Source organism: Vanessa atalanta, chromosome 3, assembly GCF_905147765.1.
Source record: "Vanessa atalanta chromosome 3, ilVanAtal1.2, whole genome shotgun sequence".
NCBI classification, from domain to species: Eukaryota; Metazoa; Arthropoda; class Insecta; order Lepidoptera; family Nymphalidae; genus Vanessa; species Vanessa atalanta.
This window is the reverse complement of record NC_061873.1, coordinates 11,289,687-11,312,457: the sequence shown is the minus strand read 5'-3', so window position 1 is coordinate 11,312,457 and position 22,771 is coordinate 11,289,687. Positions and strand designations below refer to the sequence as shown.

General features: G+C 31.5%; 1 protein-coding gene across 1 annotated transcript in view; it reads right to left on the bottom strand.

Annotated features, from left to right (window-relative positions):
• Positions 1 to 22,771, bottom strand: part of LOC125077182 — a 115,793-nt gene that overhangs the window by 92,112 nt on the left and 910 nt on the right. Inside the window, exon 2 of the mRNA XM_047689024.1 lies at positions 9,905 to 10,388. Within this exon, the coding sequence (XP_047544980.1) occupies positions 9,905 to 10,388 (484 nt within the window). The remainder of the gene's footprint in view (positions 1 to 9,904; positions 10,389 to 22,771) is intronic.

Below are 22,771 nucleotides of genomic sequence, written 5' to 3'. Positions count from 1 at the left end.
AGGTACCACCCACTCATCAGATATTCTACCGCCAAATAACAGTACACTGTATTGTTGTGTTCCGGTTAGAAGGGTGAGTGAGCCAGTGTAATCAGAGGCACAAGGGACATAACATCTTAGTTCCCAAGGTTGGTGGCGCATAGGTGATGTAAGGAATGGTTAATATTTCTTACAGCGCCATTGTCCAGCCGTAGATGCGCTGACAATTAAAGATGATTCCTGATTTCAATTTACCAAATTGTTACAATTTAAAAAAGGATTAATTTTTGAGAGAGGAAAAAAGTTACTGGCCCGTTTGACAGCCGAACGACGGCTGCATAAGAAAAAAAACTAAAACGTAAACATTCTAACTGTACTGTTATATACTTTGATATTCAAAATTTCATTTAAAAGAGGTTTTATAATTTGGTGCAAATATACATGAATGACTTGCAGTTTACAATGAATTGAAATTCAAACAAAACCTGTCATAGGATTCGAACTTCCAAAAAAATCTTTTGAATCAACGCTAAGTTTCACGGGAGACCCTCTAGTGTTACAGTTATTATCTCCTCTCTCATATATATACACTTAACTGTTTTCTTTCTAAGCTCCTATCACCAAAGGTTGTCTGAAGAGATCGCTATATGCGATAAGACCGCCATTTGTTAAATATTATTATTTTTTGGTTTCACTATGTTCACCCATATATTGTGACATATTGATTTAAATAAATAAATAAATAAACAAGGCAAAACGGCACTTCCAGTAATCTGTTTCAATGATTAACGTTTGTAAAGATATATCGCACTACCCTAATACCTCTTGAATAATAAATACAAAACAAATGGATGAGCCATTTACGCTCAAATACAAATGTAACTTTACCTAACACGACCTATTTAATATTATAAGGTAGTATACATTATTTTATCTATAAATTAGTTTAACCTCGTGGAATTCATGCAGAGGTACCATCCAGGCTACCTTCAAACGACAATATTTTTTATGGCTAGGTTTAGGTACAATTTGAATACGCCAGTGCGTATCTCGAGAATATGGGTTTAATAATCTTACAATATGTCTTTTGCCACCTGATGGTAAGTGGTCACCACCGCCCATAGACTTGGCGCTGTAAGAAATATTAATATTCATTCCTTACATCGCCAAAGGGCCACCAACCTTGGGAACTAAGATGTTATAACCCTTATGCCTGTAGTTACACTTGCTCACTCATCCTTCAAACCGGAACACATCAACATTAAGTACTGCTTTTTGGTAGTAGAATATCTGATGAGTTGGTGGTACCTACCCAGATGGGCTTGCACAAATCCCTACCATCAAATAAATCTAGAACAGAGACGCTATGATTAGAAATGCATGACGTAATCAAAAATCAAGTATGTATTATATTACATACAATTAAGCTTATGTTCATAATATGGAGAGTATTATATTATATTATATTATATTATATTATATTAAATTAAAAAAAAAAATTATCGTCCCATCATAATATTAGCTCTAAGAACGAAATCGAAACACTCAAATACATTTGTTTGTTTTTAAAACAAAACGAAAACCACTTAAATTACATATTACTAGAAACAAAGACAAATTGACGTTCAAAACATAACATTAAAATGATATTATTATAATTTTATCATGATCAATAGTTATATCAATAAAATATAATACAGTCCAGTAACGATTTCATAATAATGAAGCAATCCCGGTGGTCCGACTTTTTCCCATAATGAACCCTCGGGCTGCGATTCGTAACCGTATTTGATATCAAGTGAGATAATAACCATTAATTAAAATTGTTCTTGTGATTATATCATAATAAAACCAGGTCATTTATATATATTTATTGATATTGATATATTTGGTTAGAACGCGTGCATCTTAACCGATGATTGCGGGTTCAAACCCAGGCAAGCACCACTGAATTTTAATGTTCTTAATTTGTGTTTATAATTCATCTCGTGCTCAACGGTGAAGGAAAACATCGTGAGGAAACCTGCATGTGTCTAATTTCAAACGAAATTCTGCTACATGTGTATCCACCAACCCGCAATGGAGAAGTGGGGTGGAATATGCTCAAACCTTCTCCTCAAAAGAAGAGGAGGCCTTAGCCCAGCAGTGGGAAATTTACGGGCTGTTAATTTTGTGGTTGTTGATATATTTATGTGAAAACAAAACTTAACAGAGTATTAATAATGCGGCATTTAAATGAATATAGACTAAATAGACCACGATGGTATACTTGGTGGTAGGGCTTTGTCCAAGCTCGTCTGTAGGAGTAGGTACCATACTCTCATCAACTATTCTACCAAGCATAAAGCGGCAATATATACAACTGAATTTATATATCCCCGTTGAAAATCAACTATTACTCACTCCAAGCTTTTACATTAAAAATAATACACATATAAATGTAATATCAATTTTCATGGTGGTCTTGGCAACTAATTGAATATTTTCCTCTAACAACACCAATTCGCTAGAAAAGCTTAACATAATTAATAAAAAAAAAACATTGATTAACGTCTTACAAATTGTATAATTAAAATGCATTAACTCCAACCATATGTAGGTAATTTAATTCGAGGTTTTGACGTAAAAAACTGAGTAATTGATATTTACAGACTCTTAGGAATATTTATTATAAGAATTGATAACATTAAGTGCTTAAATATATATACAAATATGAATTAAAAATAGTTACTGTATAAATCTCGACCGCGTGGAATGGTGGCAAGAATGCTAGCAGCATTTCCCCGTTGAACCGCAATTCCGATCCTCAGGGCTGAAAACGAACCAGCCCTCCTGTCACCTTTAGAGGCAATAAGGCGAGGTAGGTTATGCTTTTGATGAAGCTTTTTGCACCATTACTCCAAGGGCCAAGTGTTTCGACGGCAAATGGGAAAAAAATGAAAATTTGACATAGGACACGAATATTTAGATATATTTTTTTTAGGAATTTAAATGAACTAATCTCAAAAACATTAAATAGTAGTTACTTTACAATTGCCATAATATATGTATATGTATATCGTAAATCCTCAGAGCTAAATAATCCTAATAGGCTCGCTTTTGTAATATAATGAATCTATGGATTTTTTGGTCGAAAACCGTCAGTAGGTACTCGAAGTGTTAACACTCCTGTGGCTCGGAAAGAACTGCGCTTGAACTCGTTCTGATCGCGTCTGATTTACCGTCTCGTATTTTAAGAGTGGAAGAATACATAGCTTGTCTTGACTAGTTGGTTAGTCTCCCTTGAGAATGACTGTTGTATCCGGTGTTAGTCACAGACTATATATTATGTAAATATATTTATACATTTGAGATATAGCGATCGTTTTCACAGTCAGTAATATATTGGATGGATAAACCATAGTATATATTTTTATCTTAAATAAGAGAAAAGACAAATAACAATAATAACAACTTTTTTTTATGTTATAGGGGGCAAACGAGCAGGAGGCTCACCTGATGGAAAGTGATTACCACCGCCCATGGACATCTGCAACACCAGGGGGGTTACAGGTGCGTTGCCGGCCTTTAAAACTTTAGTTTAGTTTAAACAATTTAAATTTTATCAAAATAAATACTATATTGGTTTAACATGTTATATAGATAAATATTAACGGTCCACTTTGAATTTGGAACTAGTAGTTTTGGAATAATAACGAGATATTTAAATACACGTAAAAAATACGCGGTATACATATTGCACGATGCATTGGCATAAACGACCGGATATACCTCATTGGTTAAATCCTTATTTTACCCGAACGAAGTCGGGACATGCAGCAAAGATATTATAGGCTCTATACCTTAGTAACTAATCGGTTAGTTGATATAATCTCACGAACGTTATAACGCTCATTAATCTGATTGGGTTTATGATAATCCCGTCTTACGCGAACTTTTAATCAGTATATGTACATAAATATATTACACGCAATATTTTGTAATGTAAAATAAATTTATACCACTTTTGTTTAGTAAATCACAAAGTACTAAGTTCGATTCCTAGGTCGGGCCAATTAAGTTGTTTTTTTTTATAACATGAATTGGTGGACTATTAAATGACGTAATATACAGTGACGGCGCAAGAAGTTTTAACCATTCCTTACAACGCCAATGCACCACCAACCTTGGAAACTAAGATGGTATGTCCCTTGTTTTTGTTACACAGGCTTCATCAGCCTTTAAACCGGAACACAATAGTACTAATTATTGCTGTTTAGCGGTAGAATATATAAATTGCACAAAGCCCTACCACTTGTTCTTATTATGTCCGAGCAGACAAATGACTCCACTCCACCTGATGGTAAGTGGAAGTGGAGTCCAAACGCGAAGACGACTAGTACAGTCAGCTAGAATGAGCTGCACCAATCACCCTCGCCATGCCAGCCCGCAAGATGCCTCTTCACGCCTCGAAGACACCCAGGTTATAAGAGGAGGGGAACACGTGTGCAGGTAAAGAGTTCCATTTTTTAGTACTACTACCACTAGTAAACTTTTACTTAACAAACACTAGTTAGACAAAAAGTTCAGTTTGAGCCTTATATCCAGGGGTCCTGGCTAAAAATTGCAGGTGGGGCCAAAATTTATTGAGTTCCGGAGTCTAGAAGTTGGAGATGTTTATATTCCCGTGCTTCGAAAAAACACGTACAGCAGATGGTCGTGCGGCTAAACTCTTTACGGGCGTGTCGGATTTGCCGGCCCATCGGATTATGAGGGTTAGGGAACATAGAAAAGGAAACAGAGGGCTCTGTGTTTGCGCACACAGATGTGCACTATATGTCCTGGGTAATTAGCTGGTGTATGATCCCCGTGGCCAACAGGCCAATTTAATATCTATGGCGGAAGGCGACACTAAATGTCACAGGCTTCATTTTATAGATAACAAATACGTGATTATTAAAACCTTCCAAGAATATCATAAATAATATTTTAATAATGAGTATACGCTCCGGAACTACTCCAATCCGTAAAGCTTACGTCATTCAATTTATCGTTCGCCCTAAATACAATGATAACCCTTAACATTTATTTATACGTAGCTTATTACTTATTATAGTTTTCTCGCGACCAAAACGTCTTAAGCACGGGGAATTTCACGGCATTTACGCTTTTTATTTAAAGTAGTGTCGTTCCTATAGATTTAACATATTGTAGGATGACGTTGTCGTTTTTTATATTGTAGTGAAATCAAATTACATAAACATCGATCATAATTGAAATTAATTATGCAATTAGTTACTTTACATCTAGCTCAGCAATAGCTTATCGTACAAGCTCTATTTATGAACTGCCACGTACTCGAGATGACCTTAAACTGTCCCAAGGGATATTGGGTCCTTTAAATTGCCGAGATAATTAATATATTCCAATGTTACGATAAGGTAACTATTCAATCACAATGTTACTTTGCTACGTGTTCGTTACGTGCACAAAACAATCAGATAAATATTGTCTTGACCTCTGTTTTGTGTGACAATCAGAATATATAGGGTTTGGGTAGGCGGTAAGTGGTCAACATAGCCATTGGTGCCCTAAGAAATATTAACCATTCCTTAAAATACCAATGCGCCACCGACTCGGCGTCACCCACTCATCAGATATTCTACTGCCAAATAACAGTACACTGTATTGTTGTGTTCCGGTTAGAAGGGTGAGTGAGCCAGTGTAATGAAAGGCACAAGGGACATAACATCTTAGTTCCCAAGGTTGGTGGCGCATAGGTGATGTAAGGAATGGTTAATATTTCTTACAACGCCTTTATCCAATGCCATAAAAAAGAAAAGAAAAAAAAAACGACCGTTTGAACTTAGATGTTAAGTCCCTTGTGCCTGTCCCTTTAAACTGAAACACAACAACTGGAGTATTGCAGTTCGGCAGTAAATTATTTGACCCGTGGGCTTTCACAAAGCCGTACCACCAAGTGGCATACTCGTAAAACCAAAAATACCTACTAAAATATAATTCGAATCATAAGTTAGGTTTAGGTTACGAATCAGTCGATCTATTGTTACAATCAATACATACTGTGTTTAACTTTTTAAATAGAATTATAATATCTTACTAATATTGTCTTCATAAGATAAACTTGTTTTCTTATTTGTATGCGTCATAAAAGACACGGCATAATAAGTTAAGCACTTTTTGAGTTCAAATCTCAATTTTATAATTATTATTATTTTTTACATTTATTTGCATATATTAGTTGTTCTTATGTCAAATAAACGATGTATTATTTCTCTCAAACTTGAATAGTCTTTTATCCATACGCTGAGACATAAAATTTAAAAATCACTTAGTTTTACACAGTCCATTGATTTTGTAAGCTTTAATTGTGTATAGTTTAGTGAAAAAATATACATCATACCTAATATAGACATACCTATCATGTATATATGTCAAAGCATACCAAGTACTCTTATGTTTATGGATCGAAAAAAATACAAGTGGCGCGTTTGACATTTTATCATATTTCTAATAATAAATTAACCGTATTCGATTTTTTACTTTTGGCGTAAAAACAGGACAAACATACAAAGTCATTTCGATGTTTATATTAGTAACATTCGCTAAATAATATCGAAAATGTTAAACTAACAGAGAAAAGCGTTATATTTAACGTAATGCAAAACAAAACGTTAGAGCTATCGAAGAGATGCTTAATCAGAAAGAAATATCTAGACCACTCGAGTGAACCTTTTAACACTGTAATATTTTTTTACTGAAACAACACAGAAGTAGTGGATAAAATGTTATTGCTTTAGGATTATTTATTACTGCATTCCCAGTAATTCTTATTTCTAGAATGTTCCAAGTTGATTTTCCCGCTTAATTCCGTTCGAACAACCTTCAATCGTCAAAAGATGCTGCTGGTCCGCGATACTTTGACGAGAACCAAATTAAAACAGTAAAGTCACGTTTTAAATCAAATAAAAATTAACTTTATACAATGTGGTTGTTACAAATACATTTGAGACGTAACTTTACTAAATTTAACGTGACGCTAATATCGTTTCGAAACGTATTCCATACCATAGGCCATACATATTAATCTTTATAAAAAATTGTAAAACAAAAACACATTAAATCGAATATTGAATGAAGTTCGCTTAGTTTGAAAATATAATGCGACATAATTAAAAATACCTGACAAAATATTATAAATGTTCTGTAATCCTAATTTATGCAAAAGGTCGCCTTTATTAAACCGTGGATGGAATATTTATTATTCATAACCAATATGGACATTGCCTCATGAGAATATTGAATGCGGAAATTCAGTGACCAGAACGCTATAAATGTGTTCCTATTTATAATATTACTAGCTGTAAATTAAGTTTTAGTATTTATTAAATAAATATATGCAACAATTCCATTTCAGGTCCGTGTCACCAGTCTGGGCGTTATTGAATGACAAACAAGAAACAAAAGTGTATGCTATGTATATTTGTAAGATGTCGGAGGCGACGGACACGATGGCTCATTTTTCACGTATAGAATATAAAATTTAAGAAAGTGTTGCCAGTATTAAAAATGTATACAAATTTTGCATTAATTCTTCCTGCCAAAATTTTATTATAAAAAAATCATATCCCAAACAGAGTATGGTATTATTTTTTAGAGATAAGTTCAAGCAGAACAGAACAGCAGAAACCTGAATTTGAGTTTCATACGCTCCGATTATAATTTATCGTATATACATACATACATATTGGTTTTCTTGGTCGAGAGCCTTTTTGATATATATATATATTTTATATGATGAATATTTTAATTTTCATTTATGTTTGATCAGCTTAATGTTTAAAAATGGTTATTTAAATACAATGATATCTCCGTAAATTTGACTAGTTGAACATGTCCAACAAGCTACAGATTCCGTGCTGCATTAGATCCCTTCCACAAATATAGTAAATAGTTATTTTAAATAATACTGACAAAAATAATCAAGCATGCAATTAATTTTAAAAGCAACAAACCTAAAAATATTGTTTTAATTTTAATAAATAAATGGCATATCACAAAGTGAAACATAAATTATAAATTTTAAGATCCTTTTTAACACATTAACCATGTTAAAAATGAATATCTACTAAGATACTATGAAAATAGATCGGCTCACGGAGCTTGCAAGACGCTCATAAAATCTTGATTTACAAGCCTAATACAACTTGGAGTCAAATAATGTTGTTCAGATGAAAACAAAATAATTAATTTACCAAAACAAATACCAACCAGCTAACCGAGACAATAAATTGGTTTTAATAATAGGATTGTATAGAAATATTTGTTGTCTCAAATTTAGATTGTATAATACTTAGAAGAATGGTTGCCTCTGAATTTTTGTATATATGTATCAACACACACACCCAAACACACCGCGTTTGTGGACGTCACTGAGTGTGTATGTAGGTATTGGTGTGTTTATGTATGTGCCCGTCTCAGTGATCTGAATATTGTCATGTAACTTTATTTAGTCTTTCATATCTTAAATACAAATAAATATTATTAAATAAAAACTAACAACTAAGATAATTTATAAATAAGAAAATTGTGTAATTTACCAGTGGGTTCATATAAGAGTCGTGTAAGGTCAACGGTTTAATTGAAAGCGATTTGAATCAAACTTGGAATCAAATTAAAGCAAAAAATAATTCAATATACGAATAAAAAAAATAATGCGTTTCGTTTTGGAATCGATTTAAAATGTCAACGAAAAAAACTATGAGGAAAAATATTGGCAAAAGCGAAAATGTGATGCTTCAATTTGCATTGAACCACAAAAATTTTCATACAAATTCGTTTTCAAAATTTTATTGAGAAACAATTGTTGATTATCTTAAATGGAACCGGGTTCGCCCTATATGATTTATATTCAGAAATATTTGTACCTATATTTTCTATTTCATATAGATAGGATTCCAAATGGATAACCTGATGATCATAGGTGGTATAAATCATTCCTCAATTCACCAAAGCGACACCGATCTTGAGAACTAAGGTTCTATGTGCTCTGTGCCTGTAGTTACACTCACTCACTAGTTACACTGACTCAAACTGGAACACAACTATACAAAGTTTTCCTGTTTGGCGATAAAATATATGATGAGCGGGTGGTACTTACTAATCTTACACAAAGCCTTACCACTGAATAAATACATGGCTACTGTTTCTAAAGGATTTAAAAGGAAAGTTGATAACAAGGGGACCAATTAATTTATTGTTAGATTCAATTTATAAATCGTATTCTCGTTAAGGCTGAAGTATGCCATTATAGTCTTACATACAAACAATTCGATCGAATCGAATGTCGAAACTCAATTAGCCTCGTTTCATTTAACGGAACGTAACGTTAGTGAAGGTATTTCGGAATTCAAAGGGCTGGATTAACCGTTACGAACAATGTAGAGTTAGCGATTCATTAACTTTTAAAAACGCAACTGTTTAAAAATAGAAGTTTTTTTTTTTATTGTAAATGAAAATATGGAAGGTTACTTAAAATAGATGATATGTTTTTACATTACAATGTCAAAAGCCCACCAATGCCCCACTACTAGGTAAAAATTTTCCTCTCCTATTAAAAATCTTTAAAACATATATGGCCTTTTCAGTCGACACATGTAATCCTAACGATGTTTTCCTTCACCGCCCCGCACGAGGAGAATTATGAAAACAAATTTAAGCCCACAATCTTCTCACGATTCACGTTTTCCATGTGATTTACCACTAAACCATTACGACCAATAAATAAAAGTAAATTTCTATAACCGTGAATCTACGATTATCTACATTTGTAACTGTTACGCTTAGTCATCCACTTCTTACTATGATAAACAAATTATTTTTCAATGTAAGATTTATTGTTTTGTTATATTTAACAATAACTTACCGGTAACTCAGTGGAGCTCGCAGATTTATAGACGAAATCCTAGAGACGGGCTGCCTGCGCTTGTCTCCTTCGTGCCAGCTCGCGTAACTGCGCGCGTACGTCACAACACCGCACCCCTCACTCGAATTCAAAAACTCAACTGTCATATCTACATTGTCAAAAGTATCGTTCAACCAGCTATCATTTAAAAACTTAGAATCAAACTCAAACGAACTATTTACATTGGCGGTAACATTTTCAAATATGGAATGGTTTGTCAATTCGTATACGCCATTGTGTTTTGGACTAGAATAAATGTAAACTCGATCGAGTTCCGAATCGTTTTCGGTTCTTATCGAACTCGCACGAGTTTTTGTTTCATTCGAGATGCGATGGTAGTCGTCGGCGGAGGTATACCACGCTTCGAGGATCGCTATATGCGTGTCCAGTTCCCGGCAAGTCAGTCGGAACTCGTAGTCGTGACATCGCTGCTCCTCAACAATTTCTGGAACAAATGGTAGAAGTTATCATTAAAATGTAAAAATAAAAACACGAGTCACCGAAAAATATATCACCGTTACACGAAAAACTACTTTAAATATTCGATTTTTTACCATCGTAAACGTGGAATTGTTATTTGATGCATTTACTTCATCATGATTTATTTTTACTCTACGCCAGTAGAGATACTCTGAACAAACTCGAACCCACCACGGAACACGGTCGTTAAATGTCAGAAAGTGATATGTGACAATGTCTATAATATAATTATAGTATGTAAAGGAAGACAGCGAAGACACGTTAGATACATTTTGAATAAGGTATAAATGGCGACTACATAAAAAAACCTAATAGCGTATCACCGTAAGTTCGTTTCCAGCGTTTCACGATTGAGATACGAAGCATGTTCAAATTACTCTTAAACAAATATTGTATTGAGGTGATGAGTGGTTAGAACGCGTGAATCTTAACCGAAGATTGAGGGTTCAAATTTTGCTGCCTCAAATGTGTCGGAAACATGCATGTGTCGGGTCAAAATCTGCTCACATGTGCATTCAAATAAGATCCATACCTTCTCCTCCTAAAGGAGACCTGCTACCTGACTGTTAATTGAATTAATGTTACTTAACCGTAAAAAGTATAAAATAGCCAAATTATAGTATTTCTGTACCAAATGCAACCATTAACCTATCAACAGGTTAATTTTATTTCAATATAACACAGCATTAATCGTTAATACACTTTGAACCGTATCGTAGAGCTGTTAGGTAGAGTTTCAATTGAACATTTCTAAGACATTAATTCACGTTACAGTCATAGAATATTTATGATCGTGTGACTTATAAAATGAACTCTGCGCGCAGTTTTACTCGGATGTAAGATAAAATTTTACAAAAGTATATCTTCTATTTTATTTACATTTGTTTTTATTTTAAATTATTACGAATTAAAACAATTAATTGATTAGGTTTAGGTTAATTTTTGTCCAGGTCACAATTATTTATATTGAAAATTTTTGTATTTTACAAATACTATTTCCTTAATTGGTTTTTTTAAATGTGTTTTAAGTCAAAAAAGCGTGCCCTATAATTAAAATAATAGAAACCAGTAACTACTGAGTTTCTTGCCGGTTCTTCACGATAGAACTAAGTTAATTCGACACTGTAACATTACAATTCAAAAGTGCTTTTGTGTAGCAACATAAAAAAAAAAGTTATTTTGATCTATGGATCTGTATAATTTGTTATATATTTACAATATTTAAATTCTAATCGTTTAACCCTTTCTTATTACCTCTATTTGTGAAAGAGTTAATTTTTCGCTCGGCGAATCAGAATTCCGAATTAAATTCAAGGGAAATGCTGCTAGCATTCTTGCCACCATTCCACGTGTACAAGACATTGGTTATTTTTAATTTCAACCTAGTTGTATTTAATGAATTCGTGAGTGAAAACAATTGCTTTACTGAAAATAAATTTACCGTATTTAATATGTTCGTATCCTAGACTAGAATATCAGATATCATTACGATCGATACAGTAATTTAATCGTAATGAGGTAACAAGCAAACATATACAGTTACTTTCGTATTTATGAAGTCCGATAGTTTGATCAAAGTTTGACATTTAGTGACAGATAATTAAAGAACAGATAACATGTAATTATTCTATTTTAACTTATTAAGTAATTTAACATAAACTAACAAAATGTAAGCTAATGCGGTTTTATATCTTATTTTATAGCGATATCTCAGTGTATTCTTGTTTTTATAGTAATTGGTGCGTATCATAAAAATGGCTGACCCGTTTTTACTCTCTTGATACGCAGTTTAATATTCGGAGATGATCACAGATAAGATTTATAGGTTATAAATCTCTAGTAGGTATATTCGATGGGAGAGTGAGACAAAATATGTTTGTAAGCAAATCATATTAATTACGAATATTATAATTAACGATCAATATTCTTGGTTTCGTTTATATTGTATCATTTTCTTATATTATTTAGAAATAAACTAAATAGATCCTTTTTGTTTCAAATTTTACTACCCGCCCTTTGGCGGTTTGCATAGTGTCCTTTACCAGGAATAAAAAAACAATAATAATAAAATAATATAGGTAATAATAAAAAATGAGCGAACAGTTTATTATGGTATTGGACAAATATAGAAATAAAAAAATTAATTACAAAAACTGCAATGACTGAAATTTTAATACAAGCACATTTATGTAAAGAATAAAAATATTATCATGTAAGAAAAAATGACTATGAAGATTTAATTTTTTTTTTTAAATATATTCATGATACTTTAAAAAATTACCTCTTGGTCCCGCCTTTCTACTTATGTTCAAAATGCGAATGTGTGTATGTTGTTTTTTCCACGTATAATTACTGAACCTCACTTTTGCATAAAGATTAAGTGATTTAATATTAAATATCATTTTGGTTCCTCTTTATTACAACAGCGCCTCGCTATAGTCGCTTTGCTTTCGTATAAAATAATGGATTAAGACGCCCCAACCTAAACAAATTAAGTGAATTACGGAAATAATTAGAAGTAATCCGTTGGGTTATGGCAGATTTAGCAGGAAACCATGTTTCTGATGCTATTTTTTTTACTTGTTCAATATTCGTTTCGCGTTCTGTTTATTTTTTTACTTAATATGCATCTTGGCCAGGCTATGGTCATAGACAAGAAAAAAAAAAACGAAAAAATATTCGGTACATGTATCCGATATTTGTTACTCTATTTAGACTTGACATCAAGTATGCAACTAGAAATAAAATTTTAAGAGCTATAAACCCCTGTACTATAAAAAGCGATAGGCCATTGCTTCCAAACGTTAGCCTATTTCGAGTTACAATCATTGCTCCAATGATATCGAACAAGTAGAGCGCTCGTCCGTATAGCAGACTAATGCAATTTAACCGAACACTGCCAAATGCGCACTGCATCAACCCCATATATAATCTCTCTGTCACACCCACGCGAAATGTGCATTTTGTCCCATTTTCGCATGTTCTCACCCCTTACGCGTCTAATTTTGATCAAGCGTTACTATAGCAACGGCCTAAAACAACGCCATTACCTACCAATCCAGTAACAATTGACCTTCCTAGTTCCAGTACATCGATGGTCCTCGCTAAAATTAAGAAGAAATTACACATAATTGGAGATCAATTAATGTTGGTCCAATTTTAGTCGGTCTTGGGAGCTAGAAGCTTCTTGATTGCTGCAAATTAAACGTTAAATAGACGGACTAAAGAGCAATTTTCTTTTAATTAATGGCTTTAGAAAAGGGGCAGGTTGCCCTAAGTTTTGGGGAAATTTGTTCTACTTTCCATCGAACATTTTTATTAACTGGCGACTTTATAAGGGATTAAGTACTGCTTTTTTTGTATATTACAATAAATTCGTTTTTTTTTTAACGAAAACTCTTAATAATACTTAAAATATTTACATAAACATTAAGTCTAATTAAAAAATGTAAACCTACACATCGCCATCAAACATTACATTTACAGAAGAAAAAAGCACGTTCCAACATTCACAGACGTCATCAGACAAATTGGTTCGTTTTCCCCTACTTTAAAATGGGGATAAAAGTGAAAAATATAAAGTGTTCGCAGCACCAAATATCACGGCTATGAAGACATTTGTCAACTGCACTTCACACACAATAGACACAGAACCTTCACATTGAAGTTTTAAAGGGAGTGTGTGAGTCGTGAAAATCAATTCTACGTACAACAAAACATAAGCTGTATTGAGAGGGGTGGGACCCCAGACAAGGGCGAAGATGCAATGTTTGATGATTGACTATTTCCATTGATCTATGGCATAAAAAAAATATGAAAAAAATCTATGACTTATTTTTAATCTATACAAATATTTTTAATCTGTAAAATTGACAATTTTGTTTTGTATTTGGAATTAATATAAATTAAAAATATATAATATTAACACATTATGTTTTAATCAATCCGTAAACTCGATAATAAGAATATTATAAAATGATAATATAAGCTTAAAAAATTTCATAAACGTAAATATACACAAGACCAAAAATATAAAACGAAATACTGTAATAATAATATAATTTTGATACAAGCTACAAAAAGACATATGCCACTAACCAGTTTAAACAATTTATACCTTTTTAAAAATAAATGAACATAAAACATCACACATCGCTGGCTTCGAACATTTTAAGTAATAAAATAAGTACTAAACGGTTGTTATACATATTACCTTTAATATTAAACACAAAAATCGATGCCGTATCGTCTTAAACCTTGGACACATAGCACAGAATATGACACACTTCCTTAAAATCCCGATAAGCACGAACTTTTACTTGTCGAAACTTAAGTATCCGAAAGGTTCACAGAACGACCTACATTACTCGCTACATTTAATAAAAAAGTATTTTTTTATCTGTTTACGCAAAAAAACAGGTCAAAGGTACTTTAACATTAAAATCCTAAAAGCAAGAGGGTTTAGAACGTCTTTTGTATATACTCGTACTTTTAAAATAATGCATTAAGTTCAAAAAACCTTAAAACAATATCATTATTATAAGTCACCTTTGTTATTTTTAAATAACTTCTAAATGCGTCTCCATTTCACAACAATCGTCCGATAAATCTTTCATTTTTTCTATTTTATTTCAAAAGACATTTAAAGCTTAAAACAACATAAATCTACTGAATATGTTTTGGTATTGCATTATTAAGGTCGGTGTAGACCGATTTACAGCAGCTGTTTGTATTAAATATTCAATGAATATCTTCATAGCACGGCGCTTCGAAAAGGTTTTTGTAAAGGTAGAAAATATTCAATTCAAACTATAAATAAAAATGAACTTGGTAATAATCTTGTAAGAATATTTTATCTCAATAAAAAAATAAACAAATCTCTCATTATTTTATGCATTTTTAATGTTCCACTAATAACAACCATTATTTTCTTATTTACATCGTGATAGATTAATTTAAGGGAATCATTATGTCATATATCAAAACGACTTTTACATTAAATGTTTTACAAATTAAAAAAAAAAAAAAAACTTTTAAAAATAAACTCAATGGGTTTTGTGTAATTTAGAATGTAATGTAATTTTTAATTTAACTACAATAAAAATAATCAATGCATCTTTAACAAAGAAAAAGGCATTTAATTCTCAGAATGTAAATTTTTATTTTTTTTTGCTTTGACGTAAAAGCCTAAATACAGACAACATTATTATTTAACTCCTCGTGATTAATGAATCTCAAACCAGATATTTTCAACTCCGAAAATAATTGTCACAAAATAAACATAACGACAACTAAAAGACCTTCGCTATAAATCCTACAAGTATAAATAAAAAATAAATTAAGGTCTGTATTTTATTATAAAGCTCTCTCACACTGTTAAATGTTTTTGATTGAGCGATCAACAACAGCACGTTCGTGTGTGCACAGCTCTGCAGCGGCCATGATTAATGGATTCCCTTGTCTCCATTTGAGGTTGAAGAAAAATTTATTCCTGATCTCGTTAGTTTTGCTCGTTTAAAATGCAATTAAACTTCATAAAATCTGAAGTGTTGAGATTGATGATCTTTATACCTTTTTTTAATTATATTAGAATTCAAATTGGAATAGACAATCGGAATCATTATGGCTTCCCTTATGCGTAAAGTGTTACCAGATTTTTAGCAGCCTGTTACCATTATTTATTCATAATGAGGAGAGATTTCGGAAATAGTAACCGCAGTCCATAGACATTAACAAAATAGGAAGTTAGGACCATGTCGTCAGCTATAAACGCATCGTTAACCTTGGGATTTAAGAGGTCGTGTCCCAAATCCCTATGAATTATAATGCAATACAGACGAAAACATATCAATACGACATACTGTTATTTGGCAGTAGATAATGGCTAAACTAAGCCCTAATAATTAATTTCCAAAAGATTACTATGGCTAAATAATACTATATACAAAATAGATTATATTATTTAACATCCGAAACTATTGTCGTTGCAGTTCGCAGCTTTAAATATTTAGGTCGGACGTCAAAATAACTCTGGGAGACGAGTTTTTGTTTTATTTATGTTGAGGAAGATTAATTAATTTTGTAGTAATTGTATATTAAATTTTAAATAAAATTCATAAAATATAATGACTCTCCGTAGTTTCGTAACTTTTAAGAATCATTATGCCTTTATGAATAATGGATTCGCGCTAATCTTGCAGATCGAGCGCACTGTAACTTCTCAAGATGTCACATATTATATATCTTAAATTAAAAAATAATTTAAAATTTATTACATTCAAAGTTGATATTATATATTTTCGAAGGGACATTTGACCTTTTCTCTCGGTACAAAATGTAGATTTAAACAAAAGTTCTAATATAATAAAAAATATCAAAGATATTTTGTTATTAAAAATATTATTTTAGCATATAATTTTACTCATTACTTTAAATCATTTATTCCATGAGTTTACAATAATAAATATCAACTACGTTATTGCCATGAGCGACGATTTTTTTTCCAAAATATTTCAGTTGCAAGATTTGACTTACACGTAATAAAAAATGAAGTTATATTAAAGTACTTGTATTATTGTTTGGATTACAGTTCTGTACATGCTTGGTGGTAGGATTTTAGCCTGTCAGGATAGTATTGTTGTGTTCCGACCGGAACGGTAAGTGGAGCCAATGTAACTACAAACACAAGGGAGATTACTAGTTCCCAAAATAATAATTAATATTTCTTAAAGTAACAATGTTTACGATTAATGGTTAACACTTACCATTATAGGGGCGATTTGCCAAGACAAATTACATTAAAAAATATATATATGTAATGACTGTGTGGTACCTAAAAGATAGAGTTACAAAGCCGTACCACCAAGTAATTATATACATCAATAGTGTAATTAAACACATTATAGTTAATACTTTCTTGCTTTCGTTACAATTCTAGTTATTGTTATGAAATAGCATTATCTAATAACTTATAAATATCCGTAAAGACTTACACGACAAACATGAAACCTTTTTACATAAATTACGTTGCACTTAAATAGAAGAAGAGCCGTTATGGTCCCATGGTTAGAAGACTGAAGACATGAATTTTAACCGATGATTCCGAGTTCATATCCTTAAATTAATACATAATTTTTAATTCGTCTCGTACTCGCCGGTGATGGAGAACATCGTGAGTAAGCGTGTATCGAATGAAATTTGCCACGCGTATTGAAGCAGCGTAGTGAACTTAGCCTCAAGCATTTTTTTCAAGAGAAGTCTTAGTTGAGAAATGCACTGCGATTTCAATATTAATCATTTATTTAATAGGGTACAAAATACATAATTTACAAAAAAATTTAGTCAATATTTAAAAAAAAAATTGACTTCATAACAATATCAATATGGCAGAAACAAAGTCTCTTATTTGAAGATTTTAAAGTCGAAAGTCAAAATCTTTATTTAATAAAAAAGCATTACACTTGCCTTCTTATTGCTTGTCAAAAATCTACTGCCTACTATATTCCAACTATAAGAGGAGAAAATTCATATAAACAACATTTGACAGCAAATTAACGCCATATCATTGGTCGAACGCTTGATTAATCTATGAATTTGCGAAAATTTGGCGTTTTGAGCGTCGACGAAACTATTATCGGAATTTTGGAAGTAAAATTAAAGTGGAAATAAGTAGTTAAGTGTAATTGTGTTATATTATAAATAATGATATATTAATCATAAATTCTTAGTATATGCATGAAATACGCAAATGTAAGGTTTGTTTATCTTTTTTCCCACTTCCATTGGAATAGACTACACATTATAATTTATAAGAGACGCATTGAAGTTAATTTTATTCATAATACGACTGTTATAAGTTTATGAATAAAAAATAATAACTTCCTATTTTAGGTTCACAATCTGTTGAGTTTAAACTTTTCACAAAATTTAACTTATATTAACAAAATAAAGGACATGTGACGTTATCAGTTGAACAGTTGCCAACGATTCAGCCTAGTCTCGTTCTATTTTACTAAAGCTTGGAATGTTCAAGAGTTATTAGTACATATGTCAGACTTTTTTTATCATTTAGTTTACATATTGTTGATATATTAGTTAACAGTAAGCACACTACTAAATTAATCTATTATAAGTTGTTTTAAATATCATCTATATTAAGGAAGTTGAATATTTTGTTTGTTTGCTCTTATGTCTGGATCTACCTGAACAAATTGGTAACATTTTGCCCTCGACTCCTATCCATTGTGAAAGATATGATAAATGATACTCATGGTGAAGCAGTAACGTTGTAAAAATAAATCACCTGGAACATCTAGTTAATATTGTAACGTTACAAGATCATTTTCATCGGCATATATTACAATGTACCGTCAACAAAAAAAATGTTTTTTTTTATAGTCAATCTGTATATGAAATAAAAAATGTTTTATACACGTCTATAATCCAAAAAAATCTTATATATATATTTTTGTTTAGTATCATTAAAAGATTCACTATAAATTTAGTTTAATAACATGTATAAAAATTAACAAGATGATAACCCGTTCAGAAGGTTTGAGGAAGTAGCTATTAACAAAATGTTTTATAAAAAAATGATGAGACCATAATTAAAAAGCATCGAAAACCAGTAATTATAAAACCGTTTGATTATAATCATCATATCAAGAATTTAAGATTATAATTGGATATTTAAAATTGAACCAACGATAGGTTAATTAAACTGTTATAGATGACGCAAGAAACCAGTACAATAAGGAGAGAGTGTAAAGATGAATTGTCACTTTTGGGCTAAGGTGTGAGCCGAGATGGCCCAGTGGTTAGTACACGTGAATCTTAACCGATGATTTCAGGTTCAAACCCAGGCAGGCACCACTGAATTTTCATGTGCTTAATTTGTGTTTATAATTCATCTCGTGCTCTGCGGTGAAGGAAAACATCGTGAGGAAACCTGCATGTGTCTAACTTCAACGAAATTCTGCCACATGTGTATTCCACCAACCCGCATTGGAGCAGCGTGGTGGAATATGCTCCAAACCTTCTCCTCAAAGGGAGAGGAGGCCATAGCCCAGCAGTGGGAAATTTACAGGCTGCTAAAGTAATGTAATGTTTGGGCTAAGTTCGAGGAGGAGATTTAGGATATATTCATAAATACACATGATATATGCAAGTTACCTAACGATTAAGATCAACCTTTGGAGATAGGTGTTGTATATCACTGCAATGCTACACACAATAATTTATCAATCACATATTTTAAAAAGGAAGTCAGTAAAGTTATAAGAAAAGCTGCTTGTAACACTTTTTCTTATATATATATATATATAAGGCGGACGGGTCACCTGATAGTAAGTGGTCACCACCACAGGCATTGGTGGTGTAAGAAATATTAACTATGAGCTTAGATTTTATCTCCCTATTGCCTTAATTTACTATAATTTTAAAGTAAAATACTTAGTATTTTTGTTTTCCTTTGCTGTTCGGCAGCCGGATATCTGATGAGTAGTAATACCTACCAAGACGGGCTTGCACAAAGTCCAGAAGTCCAAGAAAAACTAGTTTAGCTTAGTGTGATAAACAATAATTATTTTTCTAATTACAAGCGATCTGTGTATTCGTCGTATCTAGGCAGACGTTTACTAAGTATTACTAACAATGTTACAACTGGATTAGTATATAGTTAGTTTGTAACATATTTTCAAATTGACAGGTTTTGGCATAAATCAAAACGAAACAGACTTCAAGTAGCTCTTACAATCAATAGTAAATCGTAATTTTATGTGATTAAATTAAAAGTTACCACAAGTTTGGAGTGTAGATTCTGTACTGCGAAGATCCGGAAAAAAAAACAATAATAACTCTATTCCACGAATTAATTTATATACAATTATTATATTTACAGAAAATCAACGAATACAATTTCCACATTTTTAAAATATATCATCATAATATTTTATTCAGTATTAAGAATTATTTATCAATGTTTTATTTAAAAAAAAAATTCAATCAAAATCAAAACCGTCATGTTTCAGTGTTGAATTAAAAGTAAAGCTACCCCTGGTTCGGAAAGCAGGTCTTAATTACAGAACATGTCAATAAAGTACAATTATATTTTATATATCCTGTCTGGAAATCAACAAATACTTTCACGCTTTTTTATCATTAATATAATATTTTATTGAATAGAAGATTATATTTTAGAGCGACATTAACAAAGCTAATGTATTTGAGAGAATTTAATAATTCATCTCGTAAAAATGTCGGTATATCATGTATCCATACCAAAACCAAAAAATAATATTACCTTTGTCATATAACTTCAAAGAAAAATTTACGACTTGTGCCAAGAGAGATGTGTTAAAGAGGCTAATGACTTTCGGTCAAACGTCGAAACGTCGAATCGTATTCAAACTTTTCCCGGTTCGCTTGTGGAATACATCTATCACTGTTCTTCAGAATGATAATGTTTCAACTAAATTTATTTAAGGAGGTCAGAAGTTCAATGCATTGGTTTTATCATGATTGATTTCAACTAGTTGTTTTTATTGAAAATAAACTACTATAGGAACTAAATTTCAAGGTCGAATTCGCGTTAAACGTAACGATTCTAAAATTAAAAATGCTTTTGGCGTGGGTATTTAATTGGAGGTGTGTTTTAAAGAAATTTATTAATTAAAGAATAATAAATAATGTTATGTTTATAATAAGCGCATTAAATATCTTATATCTTAAGGGTACTCCACTTTTACTTATAGACTTTACGTTAACTTGTATTGTGACTTAATCCTTATGAAATTAGATCTATCAGTAAGCTTACCACAATGATCATATATTATCATTTATATATATATATATCAGGTATAGCTCATTTTTAATAATACTTTTATTTCATTTTGTTAGTTTTTTAAATTTCTACTTTCACCTTGGGCAACACTCAATATTAGCGTTTAATTTTCTTAATAAATAACTATAATATAATCTATGGTTTTACAACTCTATTTATCAAAGCGAATTTTGTTTTATTTAACACGAGAATCTTCCATAAAATGTGCAACATTTATTATTATTTACTAAATACAAAATAATATTAAAATTATTAAATAAAAATACATAATAGAAAAGTAATAGAAAACAAGACATCCAGTCCACACATCTGTGATATAACCATTGTAGTTCGACACAAAAGGGCCCTTGTATTTTTTATTCAATTTAAACGCAACTAAATCAAATGCGTTTTATGCAAACATTTATAGATCTTTAATATGTTGTGAATAAGAGCCAAAATAGCACGTTTTTTGATTCGCAACATAGTACGTTCATAAAAAAATTTCGTCCCGTCGACAAATTGAAAGTGTGCCACGATTAATGTTAGATGAATATTGTTCATTCGTTGGCGTATGATATTTAAAAACAGGCTAACTTTTTCATATGGATTGGGATTCCTTTTGGGTTAGGGATTATACTATGATTATCTGTGGAAATTTTATTATTAATTTTTTGATTATTCTGGCGAAATTGCCCCATAATAAACTGACAGAACATGTTTAGTAAGTGGCTAATAGGGTTCCAGTATATGCCTACCGAACCCAAAAAATGCTCGTTATTAAAATTTTCGTTTAAGTCTTTTATAATTATCGTTTACTTTGCATGCAGAAAATATTACAACTGCTGAAGTCAATGAAATTGAGTTGATTTCAATAATTATTTGTTTTCAAGATATGCGAGGCAGAGAAATGTTCCCGATCATAATTATGTATTACACAAACATAAAAAAATCAGTCCTTCTGATCGAACTTCAGCAATTCTTTAAAATTATCTTACTGCGTAGGATACTACCACACAAGTGGTTGCGTAAAAGCATAGATACTGAGGAAATAAAGTATACAGGTGCACTCTCATAGTCCAGACGACTGCGATCATTTATTGGCCCCACCCGGCACGTGAGCCCTTATGATATGCACCTGGAAAAGCTATCCACTAGACCAACAAGAACGCTTACCCTAAAAAAATTGTTCTTGGAATTATGATTTAAAAAAAAAAAAAAAAAATAAAGTAGGCAAAAGCGTATAAGTAAGAATTTAAATTAACGATCTTATGCGATTATTCAAATATATATTTCACGTTATATTGTTAAAACTCACGTGCAAAACACGTTTAATTTAACATATTCATCAAACCATCTTTTACAGTTGTACTTGTAATTAAACGTACGTTTAACATTATCGTCACACAAGTCACGTGTATATGTTTTTAATATAACTTTTATGACATTTAAATAGATTGTAAGGAATTTTATTCATTCATTCATTATAACAAGGCAATGATTTCTTATATAAATTATATATTAAAACG